Raw genomic sequence first — 12,971 nt, forward strand, 5'->3', positions numbered from 1 at the left:
TATTCTATGTTCCAATGTTGTCATGCCGTTTTTTATTTGTATTTATGTACCCGCTATGACAATTTGCATACCCCTGGGGGTACCCGTACCTCACTTTGGAAACCTAGGGACTAGAAGATGAAATTCAGCCCCCTTGAAAAAGTAAATGTGATAGAAAAAACATGAAACATTTTGTAAATGACCAACTTACACTGTATATATTTCAGCTGCTCCAAATACATAAATTCAATTAAAATCCACTACATTTGCAGAGCTCAGTTTTCCAGTTCATATATCACATGACGGCAGTCATTTTTAATCTCAAATTGTTAAAATAATTAAGTTTTTCCAAAATCTGGCAAATTTTCATCAAATTATTCCAAGAAATTGCCCCAGATTCCCAAAATTAGGGATATTTAAGTGAAGTTCTAACAGGGACTGACAATAGTCACATAATTTATCATTTATATACCATTTATACCATAGACTGTAAAAAGAATGGACACACGCTCACGGGGAAGTGAAGCATTTCTTTTTAGAGCACCCCCTGCTGATTGGCCTCAGTATAGATCATAAACCCCACCTCCTCAATGATAACAGATGGGATGTGGGTCAAACTGTAAAGTTAAAATACTCGTCACATAATTTTCTTCCAAATCTAAACTCTGCTGCGATCATTAGTTATTATCAACGTGTTTGTTTTTAAATAAGTTATTTGAGGTTAAAAAACAGGATTTGTCATCATATGACAATGATTGACAGCCGCGGATCTTTGTGAATACCATAAGCAGTTACGTCGTGAAGGAAAGCTGAGACGACATTAAACTTTTCCATTAAGTTTTTGTCTTTTTTGAGTACTAACCTCTATGATCTGATCATCTGAACAAGACGTTGGTAGAATTTCCAGTGGGAAAAATACTTAAGGTCTTGTCATAGCTAGGCTGCTTAACTCATCAGGGCAGTACGCTAAATGGGCGGGGCGTGTTACCAGGGTTCCTCCCGCCGGACCTGACTGCACAGACTTTGGCTCCAAATTACATCAAACTTGAAAGATGGAAGCGCCCCTAAGCGCTGTATTTTGGCTTCAAGAATGTTGAGGGGGAACAGCTACAGTGCACGCCCACTGATTTATACGTGGAAGTGCAAACCAGTGCACATTAAAGTTGAATTTGCACTTTTTCCCCATCTAAAATCTGTGGTGCATTTAAGGTCAAACTGGTCCGCATTTGGCCCCTGAACTGAAATGAGTTGAACACCCCTTGTCTAATCTAAGGTGTATGTGTGAGTCTTCTGTGTGTGTTTACCATGTGTAGAGTTGGTAGTGTGATCAACACCAGGTCCGGTGTTGGGATTCGTAGAGTCTCCTCTTCCAAGGAGCCAGTCTCCTTGCTCGATTCCTCCTCCCACGTTGCTCCAGCTGCACAAGCCCGTCTCAAAATCGCAGAACCCGTGAGGCGGACACTGAGCATCCGTCAGCTGCACGTCATCGAACGCCAAGTCTCCCTCCTGAGTGGGACCAGCCTTCACACCTTCAACCACGATCTGGGACACAAGATGGAAGGTTTGGGATGATGTTACTGCACTCAAAGATGCAGATAGAAAGAATCCATCTGTACTCTGTATATATTGATGCTATTTCGTTAGCTTTAACAATTTTTGGGTGAATTTTACAAGGAAAATATGAATTTGTTATGTGTGTCCATCTCTCTGTCCCAGTGTACTCCCTTTGTTTCAGTCCTAGATAAGGTCTGATTTCACTTGTTTTTATTCAATTTAGACCTTTACTGCCATGAAAGGGAGCTGTCTGTATGTATTTGTGTTGTTAAAAGTGATTTTCCATCCGGTGCCTGACTGTATTTCAAGTTTGTCCAATGGGCACATAAAAAAACAAAAGAGATACTGGAACTTACCCGGTAAGGCTGAAGCCGTGGCAGAAGTGCAGCCTGTCCGAACCTCCATAGACGGCCCTGGTCTCCAGTCTGAGAGAAAAGTAACACTCTGCTTCCTTCCTCACTCTGCTGGTAGACGTTCAGAGTTCCCACTCCTCTGCCAAACATGTTGTACCAGAGCTGCACGCAAGTTCCTCGAGCTGAGGGCAAAGAGTTCGCTGTTATTGTATTGCTGAGATCTGTACATAAGCCACCAGAGGAGATAGGAGTTTGCCTTTCACTATCCTTATTAAAGGGCCCATGTTAAGCTAAATCAACTTTTCTATGCTTTAAACATCATAAAGTGTTATTTGGGCTTTATACACATGCCCAAAGTGTTTTTTTCATTAATTCCCTCTATCGTTAGTTAGAGGGTGATTTACTCCTTTCTTACTCCAGAGTGAGCCCAAACACCTTGCTCCAATTTGATGACGTGTTCCCACTTTTCTGGTCGAGTGTGTGCCTTTCCTCTCTCCCTCTGAGCTCTGATGAGCATGGATGATCTCTCATCCAAAGGTGCGCTGCTACCTCCTACATGTCAAATATTATTTTGCTATCTGGCTCACAGGCTGGGGGTATTTTGTACCCCCCACCCCCTCCCCCTTCCTCCCGACACACAGCGATGACCCGTTTAGCCCGGTTAGTTGATGGTTTTATCTCACCATTGCAAGATTATCAATAATCTACTCATGTCCACACATGTTCTGTGTTAGTATGTGGAGCTGTGAGCTGATGGATACGTCACAATATCACCCCGTAGCGCCATAATCTCCCTCATTACTGCTTCTTTCTCCTTTGCTGGGTAGCATCAGTGGCTAATCTCTCATCTAAAGGTGCACTGCTGCCATCTTCAGGGCACAGTTGGTCACTACAACACCCCACAACTTAGATATTGATGAGGGACCTCCGCCAAGGTGTTTTCTAGTAATCCTCGTGAAAAAACGCAAATTACGAGTTATCTCATCAATGGCACTGAGCGTCTGAATTTGGTTTGATTTTTACCAGGGAGAACTTTAGTTTATTGGTCGCCTTTAGCTTGTATTGAGCTAGTTTTGTTTTTTTTTTTGCATTAAACAAACTTTTGTTTGACACCATTTTCTCTGCATGTTCTCTGCAATTGATCTCAAGCTTCCATGCGTATGAAAATGGACAATATTGCATAAAGAAAGCAGACAATAATAATAAAATGATGATGATAATTAAAAGCAAATCCCTGTAACATCTTGTGTTTGGTTTAATGGGAATGTCACAGTCATTCCACTATCTGGCCCTGAGGCGCACTGACCTGCAGGGTACAATGGGGAGAACATTGCAGCCCTTTGGCCGACCCAGTCAGCAGGTGAGGAGGGCAGGAGGTAGTAATGTCCAGTCTGCGTGCTCGTGGTGTGGTCACCAGCAGGTCCCGTGTTTGGGTTGGATGTGACACCGGAATTCCTCAGCCAATCAGAATCATCGTTTGTCTCCTGCTGCCAATTACAGCTGCCTTCCTCGAAGTCGCACACATCTACAGGACAACAACACAGTTAATAGTTGTCTCCAAATCCCACAATGCATTACGCAAAAAGTTCAAGTCACATGACCATTTGACAACAAACCCATTGTTCAGTTAAAAACAAACTTTTGACATTTGTTTGTGAGTGAATCCCTATCAGAGGAAAGATGAGACAACTTTTATAACATACTGGAGGTGTGCATTGCCATGAATCTGACTATTAAATACGATTCACGATACAATATATTCCGATACTAAACAATACGATATACATCACAATATATCACAATATCAGTAGTTACAAATTTCACCTGTACAAGTACAAAATGGTATGAAATACATTTTTTTTTTTTAAACTTGCAAGAACAAGTAAATGGTAATTAACTGTAATTCAAGTACAAAAATCAAAAACAAGAGGTATGTTTATCAGTGTCAAATTACATTATTTTAAAAAAAGTTAAACTTTTGCTTCTACAACAGATTCTGGTTCTGTGAAGTTCTCAAATTCTCAAAAAAAAGTAACCACATACATTTATAAAAGTGCCCAGTATGTTTTATGAAAATAAAATCAACTTCCAAGCTAAAATGCATTCACTGACCCGTAGTGAACGGGAGTTTACGTGCTATGCATATGTTTGCGCAATTAAATTATTTCTTGTTATTCATGTTTTTAACGAAAAAAATGATTTGGACATTTTTTTGAATCCATGGGATAATCATGCTGTGAAATATCGCAATATATCACCAAATTGATTTTTTCTTACACTCCTATAACATAAATACAGGTACAATTTAAAAAATGTGAGTTATGTGGTTAATCAGCTTTAACTCCACATTCAGTCTTATTACCAGAGGCCGGGCACGGCCCATGGATAAAGGAGATGTCATCGATGGCTATGTCCCCTGCCTCTCCTCCCACCGAGGCCTCCAGAATCACCTGATGGACTTTTTGCAAAGTCACATGACTGTGAACCGGATACCACTCATCCTCCTGATTTCCGGACTTTTGCCACACCTACAGGAAAGATGGGAGGTGGATTTATGAGAACCGGAAAGAGAGAGAGAGAGGATGTGAAGGGATAAAAGTGCAACTCAGCAAAAAAACTGTGAAACTGTGCAACTTCAGAGTGATTATAGAAACAACAATAATGCAGTTTCACAATCGACATTTCATAACAGCGCAAAAAAAAAAAAAAAAATGCCGGTTGAGTGAAAAAAAAAAAATAACTGCAGAGATTTCTCAATCAGCCTGAACTGTAGAACAAATATGGCCATGACTTTTTTTATGCTTGAATACAACAAAGAAATTCATCTAAAATTACGAGTAACCCGATGCATTATTTACCAGTATTTTCTGCCAGGGATCAGCTGTTTGGAGAAACATCTTCAGTGAACCCACAGTAGCTCCAAACATGTGGTACCAAAATGTGATGCAGTATCCATTTTCACCAGCAGGTGGTAGCAGTAGGGACTTCAGCGTAGCAGTGTTTCCCCTTTGGCTTGGTGGAGAACTCTCAATGTACAGATATTTCCCTATAAAACACATTTTTTTTTTTTTTTTTTTTAACAACTTCTCACTTTAATATCTGCCAATTCAGAAGTTTGGAGGAATAAAATTCATACTTTTGTAATGTAGGGACCTTTGGACAAGTTGTTGACCTGATAAGAGATTGCATGCTGGTGCTACTATATTTAAGGTAAAAACTGCTTCATCTCAGTATCTACATTCTCCAATCCTCAGCATCATCCTATTAAATCCCAAACGTTGTAAATGCAAAACATCACAACTTTAAACAAGCTACTCTTCCTCTTTTCCTCTTCCTCTGTTCTAGCAGCTCCCCTTTCTCAATAACTGCACTATCTGACCTCTCCACATGTCCAACAAATCTTTATCTAACGTCTCGGACCTTATCTTCCAACTGCTCCAACTGATGTTCTCCTTTCCAATCCTGTTCCTCCTGGTGAGACCTGCAGCTCAGACCCTTCAAGTAATTATTCACCCAAAGTACCGGTACACACAAATCCAAAAATGAACAGTCCTACACTTATGTGAGGGGAGGAATTGGTAAAGAGAAGTGTTCGATAAGCCATTGATTAGCTTAGTGATTGGTGGAGTTGGTGTATTAAAGCTGCAGTATGTAGAATCGTGAGACTTATATATAGATATATAGAAACAACCACGCTACCCCCTCCCCTTCCTGTTTTGAAACCCATCATCCCTTACCGGTATTCTCGTGAACTCGCACAAATGTGGAGTTCTTAGCAACTTTTTTCTCAATAAAGACTAGTAACAAATCTAAGGACTTTATCTTGTGTTATTGAAGAGTTTTCTGATGTTTTAGAGACATGAATGCACGTATCACTCGCTGCTGTAAGGATAGTAACTAGAGGCTCACAGCCACTCCTCCACCACAAAGCTCACATACAAGCAGCCGCAGCAATCCCCAGCAACTGTAATATGATTGTACATAATCTCTCCACCTTGAATATGCTTCTCTTAGGTTTACAAGCAATTTGTCGCATCTTTTATCACTCCCCCTCTGACTCAGTATGTGGGGCAGACTGAAAGCGGATCATGCTCAGTCCGCCCCACATTCTGAGTCAGAGGGGCCTCCACGGAATCCGTTCCGCCCGAACATGTTTGAGCCTTTAGACTGTTGCTTCTCCATGTCGGTCTTCCTTTTTCTGCTTGCTGACGTGACTGAAGCGACTCTGGCGACTAGATTACATTCAAAATTAATGTAAATGACGCAACATCAAGGTACCTCCCTTCAATTGACGCAACTTGCGTGATTCCAGCAACTGGATCGTGCGACTAGATCAAAGTTGTAAAATGTTAACCTTTCAAGCGACTTGAAGCGACAACTCCCCCAGCTGTCACTGTCTGTAGAGCCAAGGCTGCGCCCTCCCTCCCGCTACAGCGAGAAGGCTGCAGCGGCAGGCCTGCATACTTCCGCAACTTACTGGGGCCAACGAAAGCGGCATACTCCTTGAATAAGCCTTTTAAATTCTAAGTATATTTTGAGTGAACTCATCCTAACTTCCCAAGTTGAGCATTTAAACCGTGAGTAAAAGTGGAGCTGTCTATGTTAAGTGCTGTAAACGTATGGCCAGAGAAGAAGTGATCAGCCCCCTCAGTGCAGCCGCTAGCTCAGCATACACATAAATTCCCCGGTCGCCACGTCACTGGAACGATGAAGCTAGCAAAATGCGTGACTATGTTGAAGCGACTCATCTCAGTGTGAACGCACCTTAACATTGCGATGGAGATTTCTGCTGGAGCACCTGCCATTGCACTTTTACTATCCATGGTATGTGAACGTGCATTGACTTCAGTTGAGCAGCCAATAATAATGCCCAGAACAGCTCATGGATCATTCTTTTGGTAGAGATCTCTGATTGGCTGAACTCTAGCATCACACTCCTGGATTTCTAAAGTGTAAATATAGAGCCAATAGAAGGAGAAGAGGTCCATAGTCCACTCAGAACACTTGAATTACAAAATGGTCTTGATTTATATAGTGCCTTATCCCTCCACTGAAGTAGTCCCAGAGTGCTTTACATATCAGCTCATTCACACTCACATTCACACACCAATGGGACAGAGCTGCCATGCAATGCGCTATTCGACCACTGGGAGCAACTTAGGGTTCAGTGTCTTGCCCAAGGACACTTCGACACATAGTCAGGTATAGACTTGGATCGAACCCCTAACCTCTCGATCAGAAGACGACCCTCTCTACCACCTGATACACTCTCAAAGATCATTAAGGATTTTTGACCAAATGATGCCAAAAAAAAAAAAAAAAGTACATACTGCAGCTTTAAGTGTATACGATTAAAAGGAACATTGTTGATGAAAAGGTGGGACCTTTGCAAAAGGAGGTCGGATGTCCCCTTAAAAACCCTGTTGTGATGAGTTTCCATTAACCCTATCCTGTGAATTAGTGAAATCATCATCATCACCATCACCTTTTCCACTGGTGTGGTCTCCTGCAGGCCCGGTGTTTGGTGAATCAGTTGGACCAGACCTGCTGAGCCAGTCCAGTTCATCATGAGCTCCTTGGACCCAAAAACCGAAGCCGTCTTCAAAAGAAGAGCCGTAGGCACTCAGAGCTGAGGAAGAAAACATGAGCAGGAAGGAAACACATGAGGATTCCCCTTTGTTGTATCTGTCTCTGTGGAGGTGTTTGGTTTACCTGGTGGTTGGTAGGATTTGTGACAGTTTAGAAATGAAACATCGTCCACAGCAACACGTCCTGCTTTACTAATGTAGCTGAACCAAACCTGAGAGTCCGACACACAGAAACACTTCACAATGGTCTGTAGTTACAGCATCACAATGCATCTCTAGATACTGTGCGTGTTCACTGTGAGACAGGGTTGGAGTCAAAATTATAATTGTTATCGCGTTATTGATAATTAATTACAATTATGGCATAATTATAATCATAATTGTAATTGTAGGAATCTGTCGGCATTGTAATCTTAATTAAAATGGATTTGAGTTCAAATAATTGACTTACCATGCAAATTCAATAAAAACTCTCAATTACAATTTAATTAAACACAAAACAGGTCTATGGTTTACCTATAAGTAGTTAATAAATATTAAAATATGTTTCATATTAAGTTTTCCAGTGAATTTTTACACTTATACAGGTAGTAATGGTAAGAAGAGTTAAGGTTAGGATATAATAGAAGTTTTTGTTATTAGGGATGATACAATTTTAAAGTAACAATAATGTGAATGTAATTGATGTTTTGTACAAAGAGTTTATAGTTATTGCTAAATTCCAACTCTTGTCCATAGTTGGGCTTTTACATAAGATATTATAATAAATGCACTAAGATGTAAAGGTTAAGAGGCTAAAACGACGTTGTACACACAAAAAATCATCACAACGGTTTTTGAATAAAAGTTATTAAAATTGTAATTGAACTTAAGCAATTGAAAACGTAATTGTAATTGACTTCCAGGGGAAAAATAATAATTGTAACTTATTTGTAATTTTGAAAAAATGCCGGTTACCATAATCATAATTGAATTGTAATTGACAATTGAAAACGTACTTGGAAAAAATGTAATTGACCCCATGTGTGAGCACATTGATGTTCGTTACTGTTTGTCTGAGTCAACTTCTAAAGAGGAGGTGGGATGATATCTCACAATAAGAAAATGTCACCAGAAGTCTTGTCAGGGAGTTAACGTTTCATCATAGTGGCAGCACTTATTTCAGATTTTCAAATAATTTCTAATAGAGTTGAATTAGCAAAAACCAACAAAGATTAAATATTTATAAAGCAAGACATACAGGCAGCATCTTTTAACATGCGCTCATACAGAGAACCATCCTGTGACCCTTCAGCCTCAGTTGGTCCTTATGATCTACTACGTCCTTGTGTGCATCCCTGAGATGTAAAAACACACATGTAACCTGGAAAATGCATGCGGTTGCATAAGGAAACACCTTAAAATGCCTTTGCAGGCCCACGGGCAGATGCTCGGGTGTCCAGTGGGAGATGGTGTTGTAGCTTCGTGACCACAGGATTGCTTCACTTCCTTCACTTTGCTGCATAAGCACTCTGAGTGACCCAGCACTCTCTGCACTGATGTGGAAGTGAAACCTGGGTTCAGGAAAGGAGGAAGGAAGAAGTGGGGGGAGGAGTGTAGGATTTGTGGGATAGTTGCATTGGTTGTTGTTGAGCAAGTCATATTAATATTAGTATTCAACTCTTTTAAAGCAGAATAATGGAGACATTGGATGAAAGGATGGTAGTGAGTGTAGGTCACGTACATAAACTGACAGTAGGGAGATGAAGGGTTTAGTGGTGGACTGTGAAGTTTAGCATCACTGCGCACTGACCCCTCACTCATATCCACCGTCATGTAGTAGCCTGAGAACAGAAGACGGCTGAGTCAACACCAGCATGCAGCTGATTACATGTTAAAACCCTCTGTGTTCACTCGGTCACCTGTGCCTGTGGTGTGATCGGTGGACGGCTCTGTGTCGTTGCTGCATCTGACTCTGTGCCACGTGCTCAGTCCATCGCTGCTGGCAGCCCATTGGCACTGGCCATTCTCAAACGTACAGGAACCTAAATGCAAAGTCAGGGTCAAACGGGTGCGAGTGTGGGGCTCCTAAAGTAGTAAACCTTCATTATCTTTATCCAGTGAAATCAAATTTTGTGATAAGGGTTTGTCCAGTCTGTAGGTAAGTGAGCCAATCATCAAGCAGGATCAGGAATATATGTCATTTCCTGTCACATTTTAAGAGATTCTTGTTTTGACGAAAGCTGCTAATCCTTCCTCTGATCCCAGAATTAAGACAAATGTGAAAAATCCTGATTAGGATTTATAAAGGAGTCATGGCATAGACAGAGAAATCATGACATCTTAAGAAAATGAATAATAACAGTGCAGAAGTTGTTTATTGCTCTATAAATAAAGAGAATATGTAGGTAAAGTTATTGAATATTTCATAAAATGGGCTTTTCCAAGGATCGTTGAGATTATCAAGAGAAATAGTCGAACATGGTGTTTAAAAATGTCGTGTTTTGTTAAAATATGTCCATTACAATCCTGATCATGATAGCAAAGCAAACAGAACCCAGACTAGAAACGTATAATGGATCCTAACACATGCGCACACACACACACACACACGAGTGTGAAGCAAACTGATGAAATTCAAATCACAATACACCAAATATGGCTTTTTTTCCTATTTGTTACCCTCCCTAACTCCTTTTCCCTTGTATGTCCCCCTTCACTCGAGTGCAACGCTGACTTCCCTTTTTATATGTTTGTGGTTCAAAATTGTTTCTCTTTTCTTGTCTTGTTTTGATAAGTTTTTTTTTTTGTTTTTTTTCTTAAACAATTGGTTTGTTTTAATTCTGCAAGTAAAAGATACAAGAGAAAGTTTAGAAATGTGAAAAGCTAGAGAGGTTTGTAAAATAGTAATAATAATATGAAGCGTCAGAAGAAACAGATTTGTGTGTATTTGACACTAGAAGGCAACGTGTGTCTCTCACCACAGTCAGCCTCGTCCTCTGCTTGGGGACAATCTGGACGATAATCACATTTCAAGGCTGATGAAATACACACTTTTCCTTCTGATCGCCAGCAAAAGAACTCCTCGTTCTGCAACACACGTGCAATAATAAGCAGTGGGTCCCGTCCGGAGCATGTGTCAGTTCTAAGAGTTTGTATGTAGATTTTTGTTTGAAGCTTGTGTGATTGGTTACCTGACAGGGGTTCACTGGAGCAGTGGAGGTGGGCAACAGAGACGTAGCTGGGGCAGAGGTGGGTGATGTTTCAGGTAGGTGGCTGTTGGTGGGGTCTGATCTGCACTCCCTGGAGAAAGAGACGCCATCCACTGCAACCAGGCCTCTGGGGTCCTTACCCACTTCATAGCTGAAGACAATCTAAGATGTTTGTTAAGAAACGTATATTAAACACAGTATATCAAACCAGCATGTAACCAGGAGACTTGGTGATTATGATATTTATAAATATGTACCTTGCTGTTAGCCGAGGATGAGAATGTGACCTCAGCTCTCCTCCAGTTGTAGCTCTGGGACTCATCCCGGGACCACAAAACTACGTCATTATGTCCAGACCGCAGCGTCCTTAAGTGTACAGTTAGCGCGGCTGAGGCGTCATTCAGACTGAAGAAGTAAAATCTCACCTGTGAGAAGTTCAAAAAGTCAAAAAGTGAAGAGAGTTCATCTGCTGCATTGTCAGTACTTTGGAGAATAAGCTAATAAGGTCATTTACGTGGGATAATAGCACAAATATGCAATATTGAGGCATTTATATATCAGGTTTTCTGAAGATAATATAAAACAAAACAAAAAAAAGAAATTCTTATGTGAACTAAAACTTGTTTGTGGGAATCCTTCCTTTGATTATTAAGACAAATTGTTGGAATTATCTGGAGACATAGCAGGAAACAGTGTTTCAAAATGCCATGTTCCATACAAATAAAGCCATTATATTTCAGACCATCTCACAAAAAAATGGTTAAATTCTTTATCCCCTAACTTGGATGATTGGTATAATTTGGTATATGCAATTTTTGTTATGGAACCAACGACATTTTATAAAAGACTCCAAATAGACAAGTTTGACAAAATCTGGGAGAAATGGAAAACGGACTTGATTTATATAGCTCTTTATCACCACACTGAAGCAGTCTCAAAGCGCTTTACATATCAGCTCATTCACCCAATCACTCTCACATTCACACACCAGGCGCTAGTCGACCACTGGGAGCAACTTAGGGTTCAGTGTATTGCCCAAAGGACACTTTGACACAATGTCAGGTACTGGGATCGAACCCCCAACCTCTCGATCAGAAGACGACCCACTACCACCTGAGCCACAGTCGCTCCGGAGGCCTGAGTATGTATGATCCTCTGTATTACATGTATAAGTAACACAATCATATAATTGTATTATGTACACCTCTTGTTTTGTTTTTGTCTTTGTTTTTGTTTTTGTTTCTTCTGTATGGAACATTTTGGGAGAAAAAAAAAAAATGATACCAATCCAGATCATCAGAGCAAAGCAAACAGAACCCAGACTAACTCTGCACGCCCTGAAACACACACAGGAGTATGTAGCAAAATGACAGTGGGCAGAATTGCTCTTCATGTAGTGTTGACCTTCGTCAGCATGTGCAGACAATGAACCCTAATTCCTTTCCCTTGCATTTCCCCCTTCACTCAGGTGTGATACTGACTTCACGTTTGTTGTTCAAAATTTTCTTTTAATTCAACTTTACATTTGTTTCACCCTAATTTTTTCATTTTTTATTTTTATGTATGTATTTATGTATCGGCCAAAAAATAAATATTTGACTTTTACTCATTTTCTGAGCCTCTGATTCCTGTTCAGGGTCACAGGGCTCTGCTGGTGCCCTTCTTCAGCTCTCAACAGGCACTGGAGCATAAAACAGAACCTTCTTACTGCCCAATAATCCGTAAAATGTATTCTTAAGAACCACTTCTGCATATTTAGCAAGTCTTCGACATATATTGATGTAATCAGAGCAAAACAGCATCCGACCCTACATTAAAAGCACAAGAAAGACCTTCAGAGACAAATTTGAAATTATGAATTGGCAAATATAAAATGACCAACAATAATAGGTATAATGTAATCCAGTCTGAGGTATGAAATGTGATGTTTCCCCATTGTCTCATTTTTAACCTTCATAAAAGGCTGACTTAAACGTTACTATGCAGTGACGTGCCGTCAGGGTAGGCAAGGTAGGCAGTGCCTACCCAAGGGTGAATTGATATTTTAATTATTTGTTTTAATTATAATATAATTATAATTTATTTATTTTTCCATTTCCAATAGCCTACAGTACCTATAAGTTTGAAAGTGTCAGCATTTTGTGCGTTTCGTAGCCCAAATTACTAAACAGCGCTATTTCCTGGAACGGCTGCTGTCTCACTCCACTGTAAAGCAGGAGGAGGCCACGCCCCCTCTCAAAGGCACGTTGCTGCTCTGCCTCTGTTCCCCTTAGCGTGTTTTTATGTGTTTGCGCAAGCGCAGTCAC

General features: G+C 40.5%; 1 protein-coding gene across 4 annotated transcripts in view; it reads right to left on the reverse strand.

Annotated features, from left to right (window-relative positions):
- Nucleotides 1–12,971, reverse strand: part of si:ch211-106h4.4 (MAM and LDL-receptor class A domain-containing protein 1) — a 33,248-nt gene that overhangs the window by 2,604 nt on the left and 17,673 nt on the right. For all 4 annotated transcript variants that reach the window (XM_028441367.1, XM_028441368.1, XM_028441369.1 and 1 more), the window contains 13 exons: nt 10,923–11,090; nt 10,648–10,827; nt 10,435–10,543; nt 9,376–9,498; nt 9,198–9,297; nt 8,871–9,027; nt 7,599–7,686; nt 7,372–7,515; nt 4,745–4,932; nt 4,249–4,414; nt 3,193–3,411; nt 1,890–2,068; nt 1,284–1,521 (listed from right to left, as the gene is read on the reverse strand). In XM_028441367.1, coding sequence (XP_028297168.1) covers nt 1,284–1,521; nt 1,890–2,068; nt 3,193–3,411; nt 4,249–4,414; nt 4,745–4,932; nt 7,372–7,515; nt 7,599–7,686; nt 8,871–9,027; nt 9,198–9,297; nt 9,376–9,498; nt 10,435–10,543; nt 10,648–10,827; nt 10,923–11,090 — 2,059 coding nt within the window. The remainder of the gene's footprint in view (nt 1–1,283; nt 1,522–1,889; nt 2,069–3,192; nt 3,412–4,248; nt 4,415–4,744; nt 4,933–7,371; nt 7,516–7,598; nt 7,687–8,870; nt 9,028–9,197; nt 9,298–9,375; nt 9,499–10,434; nt 10,544–10,647; nt 10,828–10,922; nt 11,091–12,971) is intronic.

The sequence above is a fragment of the Gouania willdenowi genome, unplaced genomic scaffold (assembly GCF_900634775.1).
Source record: "Gouania willdenowi unplaced genomic scaffold, fGouWil2.1 scaffold_228_arrow_ctg1, whole genome shotgun sequence".
Taxonomy (NCBI): domain Eukaryota; kingdom Metazoa; phylum Chordata; class Actinopteri; order Blenniiformes; family Gobiesocidae; genus Gouania; species Gouania willdenowi.